Raw genomic sequence first — 13,886 nt, forward strand, 5'->3', positions numbered from 1 at the left:
TGTCATGTGACGTATAATCTTCCAGCCCTTGGTCTTAAATGATCCAGAAGGAATATGCCACCTGTTAACCTTTGGCAAACACTTGTTTAGAGTGTTACTGTGTATCAATACAAGGCACTCTACTAGATCCTGTGGGGGAAGAGTTCAAAGCCTAATGGAATTTTACTCGCTTCTGTGCTGAAAATGTAGATGACTTGTAGTCACTCTTTTCTTTTCTTTTTATTCAAACAGAAAGTCACAAAAATTATAATCATCCTCATCAGTTCACTCAGTCCCATGTAATTAATATTTTTTTATCTTGATCTTTTGTTAGCACTTTTATGAATTCATCAGTTTTCCATTAGAGTTCTGAAAATGCTTATTCATTCAGTTCAGCAGTATAGTCAGTTACCAGAAACCCGTACTTGTCAGAGTCTTTTTCATGAAAACAGGAAGCAGTTTTGGAAGGGGGAGAAGGAACAAAACAGGAGGCGGGGTGGGAATTGATTGGTTTAGTAGTTAGGCTTCCTCCTTGCCATCTCATTTCTATATTTATAGAGCGTTTCTAAATAAAAATGAGTAGCTCTGAGAAGCTCCTGCTTCTCAGCATCGTCAGCCCTTCTGAGCATCATCAGTTCGTTCATTTCCCATCCGCGTAAGGATACAGTCCCAGTCTCTACGTTTATGAAGTTAGGATGAACACAGTTCTTTTTTACTCTTCCTTATCCGGTAAGTTGAGTTTTGGTAGCTTCCCTGAAGAATGTGGTCATTTGATGGTAGTGGAGAACCTTACAAAGCACTGGGCTCTGTCAGGATCCCTGGATTCCTGTCCTTGTGCTGCCGCTAAGATATCTGTAATCTTGGGCAGTTGCCTCACTTGTGGGCTTTTGTTTCCTTAAGTAAGTATAGTGAAATGACTGCTGATCTTTTAGATCAATTTAAATTAAACTTTTGGTAAGAGAGGGGAATGGAGATTATATAGGCAAATATTAATATTGTTTCTGAATAGCCTAATGAGATGGCTCTGAAATTCTAAGAGTAAGAAGATGATGTTTCTTTCCTGTCAGTTTTCATGTCCTTTCGTATCTTGTACTTTTTCTTTCCTAGATTTGCTTAGCTGTGGAGAAGAAAGACAAGTGATGATTCACATTAAGCAGTTAATTAATTAGTAGCAGTGCTAATTCTTTGTAAGGCACTCAGAAATAATTAAACATATAAAGGTACGGAAGACTAAGAGTCTGTTCACAGAGCTTACCATGTAACTGTGTTAAATGTGACAGGTGCCAAATTCAGTCCTCCAGGAGTGGGGAAGGCGTGGCTTAAACTTTGGTGTTAAGTATGAGGGGAGATATTTCGTTGTTCACCATACCAGGAGCACTTGTGTGCTTCAAGAGATGTGTGGGTTGGTGAGGACAGTAAGCCTGTTACATTTCACTTGAGAACTCATTGCCGAGTGGACATCCTGGTCTGTTGCCTTAGTATCTCTGGAAGGTTCAGCGTTTTTGTATCCTCTCTGTCTTCTATTGCCCTTTATCATTGAAAAGGATTGAGAATGTGTCCTCCCACATACTTGGTGGCGGTGTTCCATTGGCCTTGATACTTTTGTGTAGTCAGCCAGAAGTTGATAGCAGGTCATTTTTTTTCCATGAGAAAACTAAGCAGATGACTCAGGCAGTCCTGTGTCTAGGTTGCTAGACAATCTCATAATTGTTTGATCAGAAAAATCAATCAAAATAGATTGTTGGTACAGTTTTTGTTGTAACTCAAGTAAAATTAAGATCCAGTAGATAAGAAGTAGATATTTGTTAGTCTTAAGAGTTTTTTAAATACACTTAACGGTTTTCATGGAAATGCATAACTAAAAATTCGGTGGGCTCATAAGCTCATGTTGAATTATTTCTGCCCTTTATCTAGGTGCTGCAAAGTTGGTGGTAGCTGTGGCAGTATTTTTACTGACATTCTATGTTATTTCTCAAGTATTTGAAATAAAAATGGATGCAAGTTTAGGAAATCTATTTGGTAAGTTTTATTTCTTTTTCCCTTTCTTAAATTTTATTTGTGATGAGATTGTCTTTAAATTTTTACCAGTTATCAACATTGAGTTACTCTGCTGTTTAGGCTGTCTAGAAAAGAAAATGAAATTATATTGGTAAGTGAGATTCATTGGAATATTCTAAAATGTGCAATAGAAAATCTTACAATTAATTCAATATAAAGCACGGATCTTCTATTCAACATTTTGAATATGTTTAATGGGGCCTATTTTATGCATGCCTACGGACATTATTCATGGCATTCTAAATGCACATGCTAGAAGATATCACACCCTATTTGAGTTGGCTGCTTAAAAACTTGGAACCAAATCTAACCCTCAGTTAGCAAGTGATTAGGAGTCATGATAATGCATTTTAAATACCAGCCATAGAAATCCATCTTGCTTTCCTACCCTTATTTTCCTTCTGCACCATTTTTCCTTTTAGCAATTTATTTGATGCTATGTTGTAAATGTACCACTACGAGCTGCCTTAATTCAGTTTTAAACAAAATCTTTAAGTTGATAAAATAAGTTAACATTTGAAGTGTTTGAATAAGCTTTGGCTGAGCACTGTTTAAAGTATTAAAAAATAACTCATGAAAGCTCAGACTCTGAAACCTAGAAACAGTATTTTGACCTAGTAGGCAGAAATCGAATGAAACAACCTTGAGATCTCTGGAATAGTTGGTGAGTTTTGCTTTCCGTAAATTAATATAAGACCGAATACATTCCCTCTCACATCTAGTTTCAAGACTCCCTTAAACCAGTGTTTCTCAAACTTCGATGTCGAAGGAATCTCTAGGGAATCTTGATAAATGCAGATTCTGATTCAGTGTCTGGGATGGGGCCTGAGAGTCTGCATTTCTAACAAGATCCCGGGTGATGCTGATTTCCCATCCATGGACCATATACTAGGTATCAGGCTTTAGACAGTTCTGGCATGTAGTCCTCAAGTTTCTGTATATTTTCATTTCTGTACATTTTCAGGTGACTTTTCTTACAATGACTACTTAAAAGTACTTCCTTGTTTTGCACTGAATTCTGCCTTTTATTCTCCCAAGTATTTTCAATCCACTGATCTTGCTTCTACCTGCTGGAGCTCTCTTCCACATTAATGATCTGTTACATAGTTAAGTTGTGGTTATTCTCCTCCATGCCATCTTTTTATAAGTGTTCATCTTATCAAGTTATAAAATCCTCCCTTTGAACCATTTTTCTTAATGCACTGTTTATTTTCCTCCTGTCAGTTTTTTGGTACCCATCTTAAAATGAAGTATCCAGGATCGAGCGTAGAATAGTTGTTGCAAAGTGTAGTGAGAATTGTCTTGACTTCTCCTGGGCTGTGTGCGTCTGTTACTGCAAAGGGCCAGCCTGGGGTCCTTTGAGAGCACAGCTGGTTTCGGTTGAAGGATGGGGCACAAAAACATGGAAGGCATTGAGGACTTGTTCAGTGTTGCTGTGGAAACAGTGTGCTGTAGCTAATTCTTCTAAGTAAGGTTGATGGTAAGGGAGACAACTGTGGGGATGGTAGCTTGAGGCAGAAGTAAGTTGACATTTTTTTCTTTTTTGAAGTAATAGAGAGGTTTTCACTTCTCTATAGGCCACGGGCAAAGAGTCAGTGAATTACAAATCAATGGGAAGAGATTAAACAGAGAGAAAAGGATGATCCTGGAGAGAAGGGGGCCACGGGACCATTGGTACAAATGAAAAATTACTTTGGGAAAAGGCCCACTGTTTTCAGAGAGAAGAGGCTGGGTGTGGCCACAGTGTTTCCCTGGTCTGGATCTTCATCTCTAGTCTGGATGGTTTATTTGGACATTGCAGGGATGTTCTTGGGTCTATTTCTTATCTTTGATATCTGCCTATGTCACCACTGCCACAGCAATTTTCTTAAAACTCTTGAACCTTTAGTATTTCAGTGGAGAGTAAAATCTGAACTCCCTGCTAGGATGGCACTCAGTCCCCAGCCTGCCTCTGCCTTCCCCACCTGTACTCCCCCACCCTTCCTGCCCTCCCTCCCTCCCGCTGGCTGTGCCCACGTGCACGTGATCTACAGACACAAACCCTGCCCTGTCCTTTCCTACCTCAGCCTTCGTTCATGCTTCCTCACCCCGCGCATCTTTCTCATCTCCCCTTCATCTGTTAATCCTTCTCATTTTTCAAAACTGCGTAAGTGCCCCTTCTTGGGAGAAATTGTATTTTAGTCTCCCTCTTTTCCCTGTTAGAATGTTTCTCCTTTTTCTGAACTGTGCATTATAATGCATAGTACTTATATCTCAATTTGGCCTGATTTTATTCTGCCTTACCTTATAGAATTTCTTTTATTCTTTTTCATGTATTCGGCCTCCCTTACTGGAGAATGAATGTTGAGAGCAATAATATCTTAGTGACTCACCCAACATCTAGCGCTGGGTCCTGTACATAATAAATGCTGATTGAATGGAAAATGGATATAGGTAATTGAGGATTAGGATTTTTACATGGGGAGGAGGAGTATTTTCAAAGTGGGATTCATTTAAAGCTGTATTAGTTGACAAGCCACTGGTCGTCAGCTATGAACAAACACTGAGCTACTTTAACTAGGATAGTCGTCTTTCTTAATTTTCATTTTGCTTTTTCTAATGTTACGAACGTGCAAGTTTTTATTGTGTATGTTTTAGGTATTTAATTTAGGCATTCTTAGGGCAGATGGTTTATTTTGTTGTCATAACTGAAGTTAGGACAACTGAAGTTATGTTTTGTATCCACAAAACCTTATTGGATTCCAATCTATTGAATTGGTGAAAATTTAATTTGTGTGGTTATTTTTAATTCTTATTTCAGAATAATTCAGCAAAGATGGAGATATGGTTGTGTTTGCCATTTGTTTAGCATCTAACAAGTTTAACTCAACATTAAGATTGTTTCTATAATCAGTAGCTTAGAGGGACCCATGAGATTAACTATAGTTCTTTTGGTGGTGAACTTTTCCCATTTTTCAACTTGTTGATATAATAACTTACTTGATAGTTTATGTAAATTTACATTCAAGTTGATTATATAGTACTGTTTTAGAAAAATACAACATTTCTAGAAAGGAAGAATGAAAAATTTTGCCTGCAATTAGTAGTTGAAATAACCAAAATAGATTCTGATTTTTTTTAACAATTTTTAACAAAACATTTTATTTTAAGATAATTGTGGATTCACATGCATTTGTAAGAGATAATATGGAGAGATCCTACATACCCTTTACTCAGTTTCTCATTGGTAACGTCTTATAAAGCTACATACAGTGTAGTGTCACACTAGGACATCAACATGGGTACAATCTACCAGTCTTAGTTATGATTGTGGTTTAACATAGTGTTAGTTTTCAGTATGGATACTTAACAGCTAGTAAATGTACTGAAAACAGTCCAAAATATTTTTGCAGTGAGTACTTAATATTCTCTTTAGTCGATTTACTTTTACCTTTCAGATTTAAACCACTGAAATATTATATACATATAAATTATTTGAGACATTATTAAAAACTAAAGTACAAAGTAGTTCTATTGGATTTCTTTAGCCTGACTTGTTGAAAGACATTCACTGATAAAACCAAATGTTTATTATCGTTTCTTGAAGTGAAAAGCTGAATATATTGAAAGACATTAAGAATTAAAGCTATCAAGGTAGTTTGAGAAATGAAAGTTGCAGAAAAGGAGGGATTTTTGTGTTCGTGTGTTGTGCCCAAACTCTACATGTGGAAAACATCCCGTTTTATTTATGAAAATTTACCTTTTTGGCCTCCAGGTGCTAAAATTCTCAGAACTTCAGGCCAAATAGAGGGCTTTTGCTTGTGATGCATATTGGATAAAATTTGTTTTAATCTGAAAAGTTTTTCACAAGAGGCTTTTTTTTTCCTTTGAGCATCTTCTCCCCTTACTCTTACACAAATAAAATGGAGGTGATGTTATTTCTCAAAAGTCTGATGATTAAGAAACATTTACCCCAAATTTTATCCCAGTAAAGTTTTTTAAATTGAGTTGCATTGATTTATTATTTATTTATTAATACCTCTTAAGTTTTCCAATCAAACCCATTTGACCATTTTAGAAGCTCATCCCTGGTTTTCCTTCTGTCTCCTTTTCCTCAGCCACACTCTTCCTCTGAGTGTTAGTTGATGATTAATGTCTCTAAGATTTCTCTCCTCAGCCCTCTCCTCATTTTAACTCCTCCCTTTGTGTGGCCTCATCATTTGCCAGTTTTCCAGTTTATATCTTCATCCCAGGTCTCATTTACAAGCTGGCCTCTAGACTTCTGCCTGGGTCTTCTCCAAGTGTCTTAAAATTAACAGGTCCACAGAGAGCTCAGCACCCATTACCACACCCCATCTCCTCACTAGACAACAAACATCTCGAGTGAGAGACAGTGTTTTTGTTCTTTGGCTCATGTAAATGGATAAATGAATGCTTCTAAAGGCAAATGTCTGAGCGGTAAACTTGATTCCTCCCTTTCCATCACCCCTCCATCTGGTCTGTTCCACAGCCTTAGTTGTTCTGAGCCTGTCTACTTCTTTCAAACCCACAGTCACTGCTTTTGTTCAGGTTGCTACCCTTTTTTACCTGGATTACCTTAGCAGCGTCCTTGTCCTTGTGGACTCCTTGTCTCGAGTCTTGAATCCTCTGCAGTCTGTGCTCCACCCTGCAGTCAGAAGGATGGATCTGAAAGCTCCCTATCCTGCTTCCTGCTCCTGGCAGGACTAGTGGTTTTTATACCTGTGATCATTAGACCTCAGACAGTCCCATTTTGTTGGGGGGGGTGGTGAATATAAGTCTGGGTGCTAGAATGAGATATGGCTTTGAAAACTGGCTCTGCCGATTACTAATTATGCATAGAACAAATCCAGTTGCTAAACCTATCTGTTCTCAGTTTCTTTCTCTTTAAAACAGAGGTGATGGGCAAATCAACAATACATGCAAAAATACTTGATAGAGTGCCCCACATATGTGAATGAGCTGTTATATTACCCCTGTTTTGATCCCACTGTCTTCCCCATATCTGGCTATCATAAGTTGGGTATGCCAGCATTCCTGATTTGAACAATATTCCTCCGTAAGCATCTTAACATCTGAGCCTGATGATACATGTTTGTTTAGGTCTAAGTGAAATTGAGACTTTCTTTTTTTTTTAAATTAATTAATTTATTTATTCATTTATTTTTGGCTGCATTGGGTCTTCATTGCTGGGCACACGTGGGCTTTCTCTAGTTGCGGAGAGCAGGGGCTACTCTTCGTTGTGGTGCGCGGGCTTCTCATTGTGGTGGCTTCTCTTGTTGCGGAGCACGGGCTCTAGACATGCAGGCTTCAGTAGTTGTGGCGCACGGGCTTAGTTGCTTGCGTCATGTGGGATCTTCCCGGACCAGGGCTCGAACCCGTGTCCTCTGCATTGGCAGGCGGATTCTTAACCACTGCGCAACCAGGGAAGTCTCAAGACTTAATAGTCTGCATGCTGCTAATCACTGGTTGCTAGTCACTCTCTGGCTTTCATTTTCTCATTTACAAAAGTGAGAGCATTGGACCGAATGGTCTCGAATTATTTTTCCCTTTTGTGACATAATGAAGGAAAAATGATATAATTAAGAAAATTGAAAGAATGAGCCCCAGCACCCTAATTTACTAATTGATCATTTTTTGTTTCCTTCAAGTCTTTGTCCTTATCCGTGAATATATTTAGTACTCACAGATAAAGTTTGTTTTTTGCTCTATTCCATGCATTAAACTTTTCCCATGTGACTGCATTGCATTTATGACTTCAACGGTGCATAATATTCTGAGTGTTCTGTAGAGTTAATGACCTTCATTTACTTAGTCGTTTTCCTGTTTTTAAACATTTACATATTATTTTCAGCTTTAACATTCTGTTCTCCAGTTTCAGTACTGGTTTTACAGGAAATTCGCAGTTATCTAAAATAGTACAGAACTAAAAACTAAGTGACTATTTATAGTCAAACAGCTGGCAGACATTTATGACACTGCATGCTTATTAGCTAAATCAGGAAATGGCTAGCCACAGTACTGTTGACGATCTGAATTGTAATCTCCTGGGCTGGGATCAGATGTTTGTGCTTTTAAAAAACTCTAAGTGTAGATGTCCAGGTTGACATCTACTGCATTCGGGTTAAGATTTGATCAGAAAATTCTGGCTTCCTTGAACTGATAAATGATAAAAACTCTCAGTAATGACCTTTTTATTATTATTATTGTACCTAATACATTTCTATTTTAGGGAAATTAAAGCTTCCTACCACCACTATCCCTCTTGTGTGCTTCCCACTCCCCAAATCTCTTAGCCTAACCTCTGAGATAGATAGGACTTTATATGCATATGTACACTACACCATACAGCAGCAACAACTTTTAAACACCCTGATAGTCACCAAGTATATATTTAAACTCATTTAAAGGGAAGTTTGAAATACCGTATGATATCACTTATATATGGAATCTAAAAAGAACAAACTCAGAGAAACAGAAAAGAATGCTGGTTACAGGTGTTGGGAGGGGGTGGAGTTAATGAGGAGACATTGCTCAAAGGGTACAAATTCCCAGTTATAAGATTAACAGGTTTGGGGATTGAATGTACCACATGGTGATTATAAGCTAATAATACTGTCATATACTTGAATGTTGCTAAAAGAGTAGATCTTTAAATGTTCTCACCACAGAAAGGAAGTGGTAAGTACGTAATGGGATAGAGGTGCTAGCTACTATTATTGGGGTGTAGTATTATACCACTATATGTACCGGTATCGTGGTAATCATTTTGCAGTTTTTAAATGTATCATATCAAAGTGTTGTGCACCTAAACTTACACAATTTTATGTGTCAACTGTATCTCGAGAAAGCTGGAAAAAAATAAAAAATGAATTTAAAAAAGTTAAGCTTGTAGAGTAACTTTCTGATTGGGATTTAAATTTATAATAACTAAAACTAAACATAAAATGTAAAGGTAAAAACAAAGTACTCTATCAATAATAAAATAATACCCTCCATAATTCCTCTACATAATTGTTTGTAGTGAATTATGTAGCCTAAAGTTACTTTCTCACTTTTTCTCTAAAGTGATATTCATGTTTTATGTATTGTATACTAAGCAATAATTCAAACACATTTTTATAGGCCTATTAGCTCCACACATGTTTAAAAGTGATACTTGCCAATAGCTTTATTCTTTCTAACGATAACTTCTTTTTTCCTTAGCAAGGTCAGCATTGGATGCAGTTGCACGTTGTAAGTATTTCATCTCAATATTTTGCAGATGGTTTATTCTTTTTCTCTTAGGCATATGAGAACCTATATTCAAACAATGGATATAGTTCAATGTGAGCAAAACTGATTTTAGAAATTATTGAGTTTTAAGGAAGCTATTTGATTGAACAGCTCAATATTTTGGGTATGTATTTATAATGGATATTTTGTTCCATTAGTGTTTTTTAGCTTCAGTGTTATAAGTACAGAAAGTGTGTAAAAGAATTCCTAGTTAGGGGATATATGTATATGTGTAGCTGATTCACTTTGTTATAAAGCAGAAACTGACACACCATTGTAAAGCAATTATACTCCAATAAAGATGTTAAAAAAGAATTCCTAGTTAGAACTAGTATGTGAGCAGATATTCAGTGATGCATCAGGCTTTTTACTGTCCATTTATTTTGCATATATGGACTGGAAATGCAAAGTAACAATTCCAGACCTCCCCCATCCTGGTTTTTTTAAATGAGCTTAAAAATAATTAGATAAAATATATTTACCCTCATGAAGATCATGTTACTTGTTCCATTTATGTTAATTGTTAGCTTGTTTCCTAGGAGGTTCCGTTTTGTTTTGTTTTGAAGTTCTTTGAAACTCTCAGGAAAAAAAAAAAAAAAAAAACTAGCATGTAGTTTAAGATGTGTATATCTTGGTGTTTCGCATAATGCCCTTTGTGGTTTGAGATATGAAACAAACTAAATACAGAGTCTGTTAACATTGTTTTCTTAAAATAAATTTTTTTTCTCTCCAAAGCTACAAAACCTCCCAGGTATAAATGTGGGATCTCAAAAGCTTGCCCTGAGAAGCATTTTGCTTTTAAAATGGCAAGTGGAGCAGCTAATGTGGTAGGACCCAAAATCTGCCTGGAAGACAATGTGTAAGTATTTATCAGTTTGGAAGTATAATGTGTGCTATTAAATTTTAGCAAATTGAACCTGAGTTTAATGGATCCTTTGAAAATGTATTGGGCATGCTTTTACTAAAGAAAAGTGATTTCCATTTCCATTATACAGTTTTTCCCCACTCATTTAAGGAGTCTTAAACGTCTTACATTCCGTATTAAGAGTGACATAAGAACATAGCATTTATTCAGCTTCATGTAAAGATAAGAGATTTCCTCTGAGTAAATTCTCTAGATCCCAACTGGTAGTCACAGACACAAGGTGGCTATTTAATTTTGATTCTTAAGTAATACGGGAAAAGTTAATTCATTTCAATTAATTAAAAGTTCAGTTCCTCAGTCACACCAGCCACATTTCAAGTGCTAATAGTCACGGACAGCTTGTGCCTACCCAACTGAACAGCACAGACAGAGGGCATTTCCATCGCTGCAAAGAAGTCCAAATAGGACCGTTTTTGTCAAATAGATAGCACTGCCCTAGATAATGAACACTTTATCTTACAAACCAACATCTTTCATCTTAAATGTTTGAATGCTGCTTGTTGAAGTATGAAATAACCCAGCAATAACCTCTAGTCCATTGTGGCCCAGAACTGCTTGCCACTAAACTGAATGGTTTCCTTTACTGAGGTGCTCTACAAAGTATACTTTTTAGGTTTTTTTCAGCCTCCTACCCCAGTGTCCATTGTCACTTGATTGTGAAGTTCCCGCCTGTGAAGTTGCAAACCTTACTTTTAGTTGGTTGCTTTTAATCTGGTCTTGCCTGAAAAATTAGATATGTGAGCTTATTTAAGCTTCACATAAAATAACATATGTACCATTAATATGTAGAATAAAGAGTGAGGTAATTTTACAGATAGAAGGAAACGAGGCAGTTTTTCCCAGCATTTTGTGTGTCTTTTCTTTTTAATATAGAAGCGCTAACATTTTTATCCTAACCCCCTTTTCAGTTAACCATGCATATGTTATTTAGCCTCTTAAAATAACACTTTTCTTATAAATTAAAGGCTTGAGCTAGGTGATCTTTAAGATCCCTCCTCATTTCCTTTTTCCTCATGCTGATGGTAATCCATTGTCCTCTGATGTCTCATAATAGTCTTGCTTTACTGAATTGAATTAAAAAGCACTTGGATTTTAGAAGTTAGTAGATTTTGCATTAAATAATATCCTTCGCGTTACCTTAGAGTGTTCCCATTCACCATTTTCACGTTTTTCACCTTTTTCACGTTGTTTGGCTAAAGAGGCCAGAAATTTGATTCTGAATAATAAGCAGAAGTTTTCTTAGAATGCCCAGCCCATGGTAGATTGTCTTTAGACACCTCTGCCCCCTTGAAGCATGAAAGTTTTAATGCAAAGAAGAAGAGATCAAACTCTAATGAAGACTAGCAGGTTCTCTATTCACAGATTAGAACAGGTTAAAAAGAAGAGAGAAGCATATGTGTGCAGGCAGTGGAGTCTGGTAAAATAAGTTTGGGCTCAGAGCCAGAGAACTTGGTTCTAGCATAGTGGGCATGTCATGTAGAATTTGTATTTCAGTTCGTTTAACCGTAAAATTGAGACAGGCTACCTATCCATCCTCTTTTCAGGAATCATTCTGCCATTCCCATGAGAGGCTAAATAATTGATGGGATTTTACAGTTTTGCCTCAGGCCCTGAAATCTAGTCCTTGAAGAAGGACTGAATAATTGGCCAGGGATCCCTAGTGGAGAAATAGGGACAATTCACAGTCTAGTACCTTTTCCACTATATTCTATTTCTGTATTGAAAGTTTTTCCAGGGAATTCCCTGGTGGTCCAATGGTTAGGATGCCGCGCTTCCACTGGCAGGGGGTGCAGGTTTGATCTCTGGTCGGGAAACTAAGATCCCGCATGCTGCGTGGCCAAAAAAAAAAAAAAGAAAAAGAAAAAAAAGAATAAAAGTAGATTGATACATGGCATATTCATTTGTAGCCAATGGGTAATTTGAGACATTAAATAGCATGTTTCTAGAAAGTTTTTCCAACAAAAAATGTTAAAGAAAGAGTCTGAGTTTTCTTAGCGTCATTCATTCCATTCACTTATTCAACAGATATTTGCTGAGCACAGTCCCTGCTTTCATGGAACATACAGTATAGTAGGGAGATGGATATTTAAGAAGTAAATGCAAATAAATAATTAGAAATTGTGGCACACGCTGCACAGAGCAGCAAGGTGTGAAGAATACTTACTGGGGCAAGTGAGGTGAGGTCGAGGTGTCCAACTTTAGATTGAGTGGGTCAAGGAATAATTTCTCTAAGACAGTGATGTTTAGTCTGAGAACTAAAGGATAAGAAGGAAAACAGCCAGGTGAAGAGTGGGGGAAGACCATTCTAGACAGAAGGAAGAGCATGCTTGAAGCCCCTAAGATGGGACAGAGCTGGAGAGAAGTAAGGGCTAGGCGAGTGGAATTTACAGGCCATGCAGGGAAAGAGATGAGATCTTTTTCTGAGTGTGCTGAGAGGTTGCTGAAGGTTTTCAAACTCTGGCATGTCATCACTTCATTTACATTGAAGAAAATGATCTGACTGCTGGGTAAAATGATTGGAGAAGTAAAGAGAGCAATTGGAGGGCGATTACCATGGCTGCCATAGCTCTTCAATTCCACTCCCCCCACCCCACACACAGTTAGCAAGAGACTTTTTTTGCCTGTGTACCCACTGAAATATGTAAGTGAATGCTAAAAATACGTAAGTAGAAATTTTAATATTTTCCTACACATGCTCTGAGCATATGCAAACTCATTTTGGAGACTACTAGTCCAGATCATTGCTTCTCAGTGGGGGTGATTTTCTCCCCAGGGGACACTTGTCGAGGTCTGCAAACATTTGGGGACATCAGAGCTGTGGAGGTGCTGCTTATAGAGGCCAGGGATGCTCTTAAACCTCCTACGGTGCACAGGATAGCCCTTCCACACGCATTATCAAGTCCATAATATCATCATAGACTGAGATTTAGAAACCTCAGTACAGATAAAAGATGGTAAGATAGGGTCGTGGTCATGGTTTTAAGGACAAGTGGACGCAGTCAAGTTACATCATGGAGAATGAGATGGATTTCAAGCTTCTCATTAGTTAGAAATAGAAAATCCCGGGTATAAATATCCGGTGTCACACAATACAGGAATTGTAGCTCTTTTTCTTTTGTATTAGAGAACCCATAGAGTTTACTAATATTCAAGATACAGCTTTTATTTCAGGCATTTACTCGTATGATTTCAGTTTATATGAAGTTGATATTAGGAATAATACTTCACCTTTTATTATAATCTTAATGTTTGGTACAGAAATTATATGGCAGACTATTTTGAGGGATTTTTTTTTTTTCACATTGAGAGGCAAGATAGTGTTTTGGGCTGTGAGGTCCAAAAGGTAAAATCAAGGATACTATGTAGGTACTTACATAATCATTTAAAATATAAACATTTTAAAAAAGTAAAAACCATTCTAAGGTCATGAGTGGTAAAACAGAACAGCCAGCCAGCCAGCCAGCTAGTTTTGACCCATGGGCTGCAGTTTGTTAAACCCTTCTCTAAACGAATCATAATAGCTAGAGCACGTTGGAGGTATTTGAAACAAAACTCTATTCAAAGTTGTAGAATCTATCTATAGATTGTATAATCATTTTTTTTAGCTATTTGCCTGCAGGTGTGGAGCGGTGGTGGGGTGACCTTCATATTC

General features: G+C 37.2%; 1 protein-coding gene across 10 annotated transcripts in view; it reads left to right on the forward strand.

Moving 5' to 3' along the window:
* FAM3C (FAM3 metabolism regulating signaling molecule C) overlaps window positions 1-13,886 on the forward strand; it is a 61,647-nt gene that overhangs the window by 15,883 nt on the left and 31,878 nt on the right. For 4 of the 10 annotated variants that reach the window (XR_004481108.2, XR_004481106.2, XR_004481107.2 and 1 more), the window contains exons 1-4: window positions 588-708; window positions 1,894-1,998; window positions 9,241-9,270; window positions 10,045-10,168. Coding sequence is in view for 4 of the 10 variants with exons in the window: in XM_033420396.2 (XP_033276287.1) it covers window positions 675-708; window positions 1,894-1,998; window positions 9,241-9,270; window positions 10,045-10,168 (293 nt within the window). In the remaining 6 variants the exon portion in view is untranslated. Of the gene's footprint in view, window positions 1-585; window positions 709-1,893; window positions 1,999-9,240; window positions 9,271-10,044; window positions 10,169-13,886 lie in introns of those variants that run through there. The other 6 variants (XR_007479416.1, XR_004481110.2, XM_033420396.2 and 3 more) reach the window with 5 other exon arrangements.

Source organism: Orcinus orca, chromosome 9 (genome assembly GCF_937001465.1).
Source record: "Orcinus orca chromosome 9, mOrcOrc1.1, whole genome shotgun sequence".
NCBI lineage: Eukaryota > Metazoa > Chordata > Mammalia > Artiodactyla > Delphinidae > Orcinus > Orcinus orca.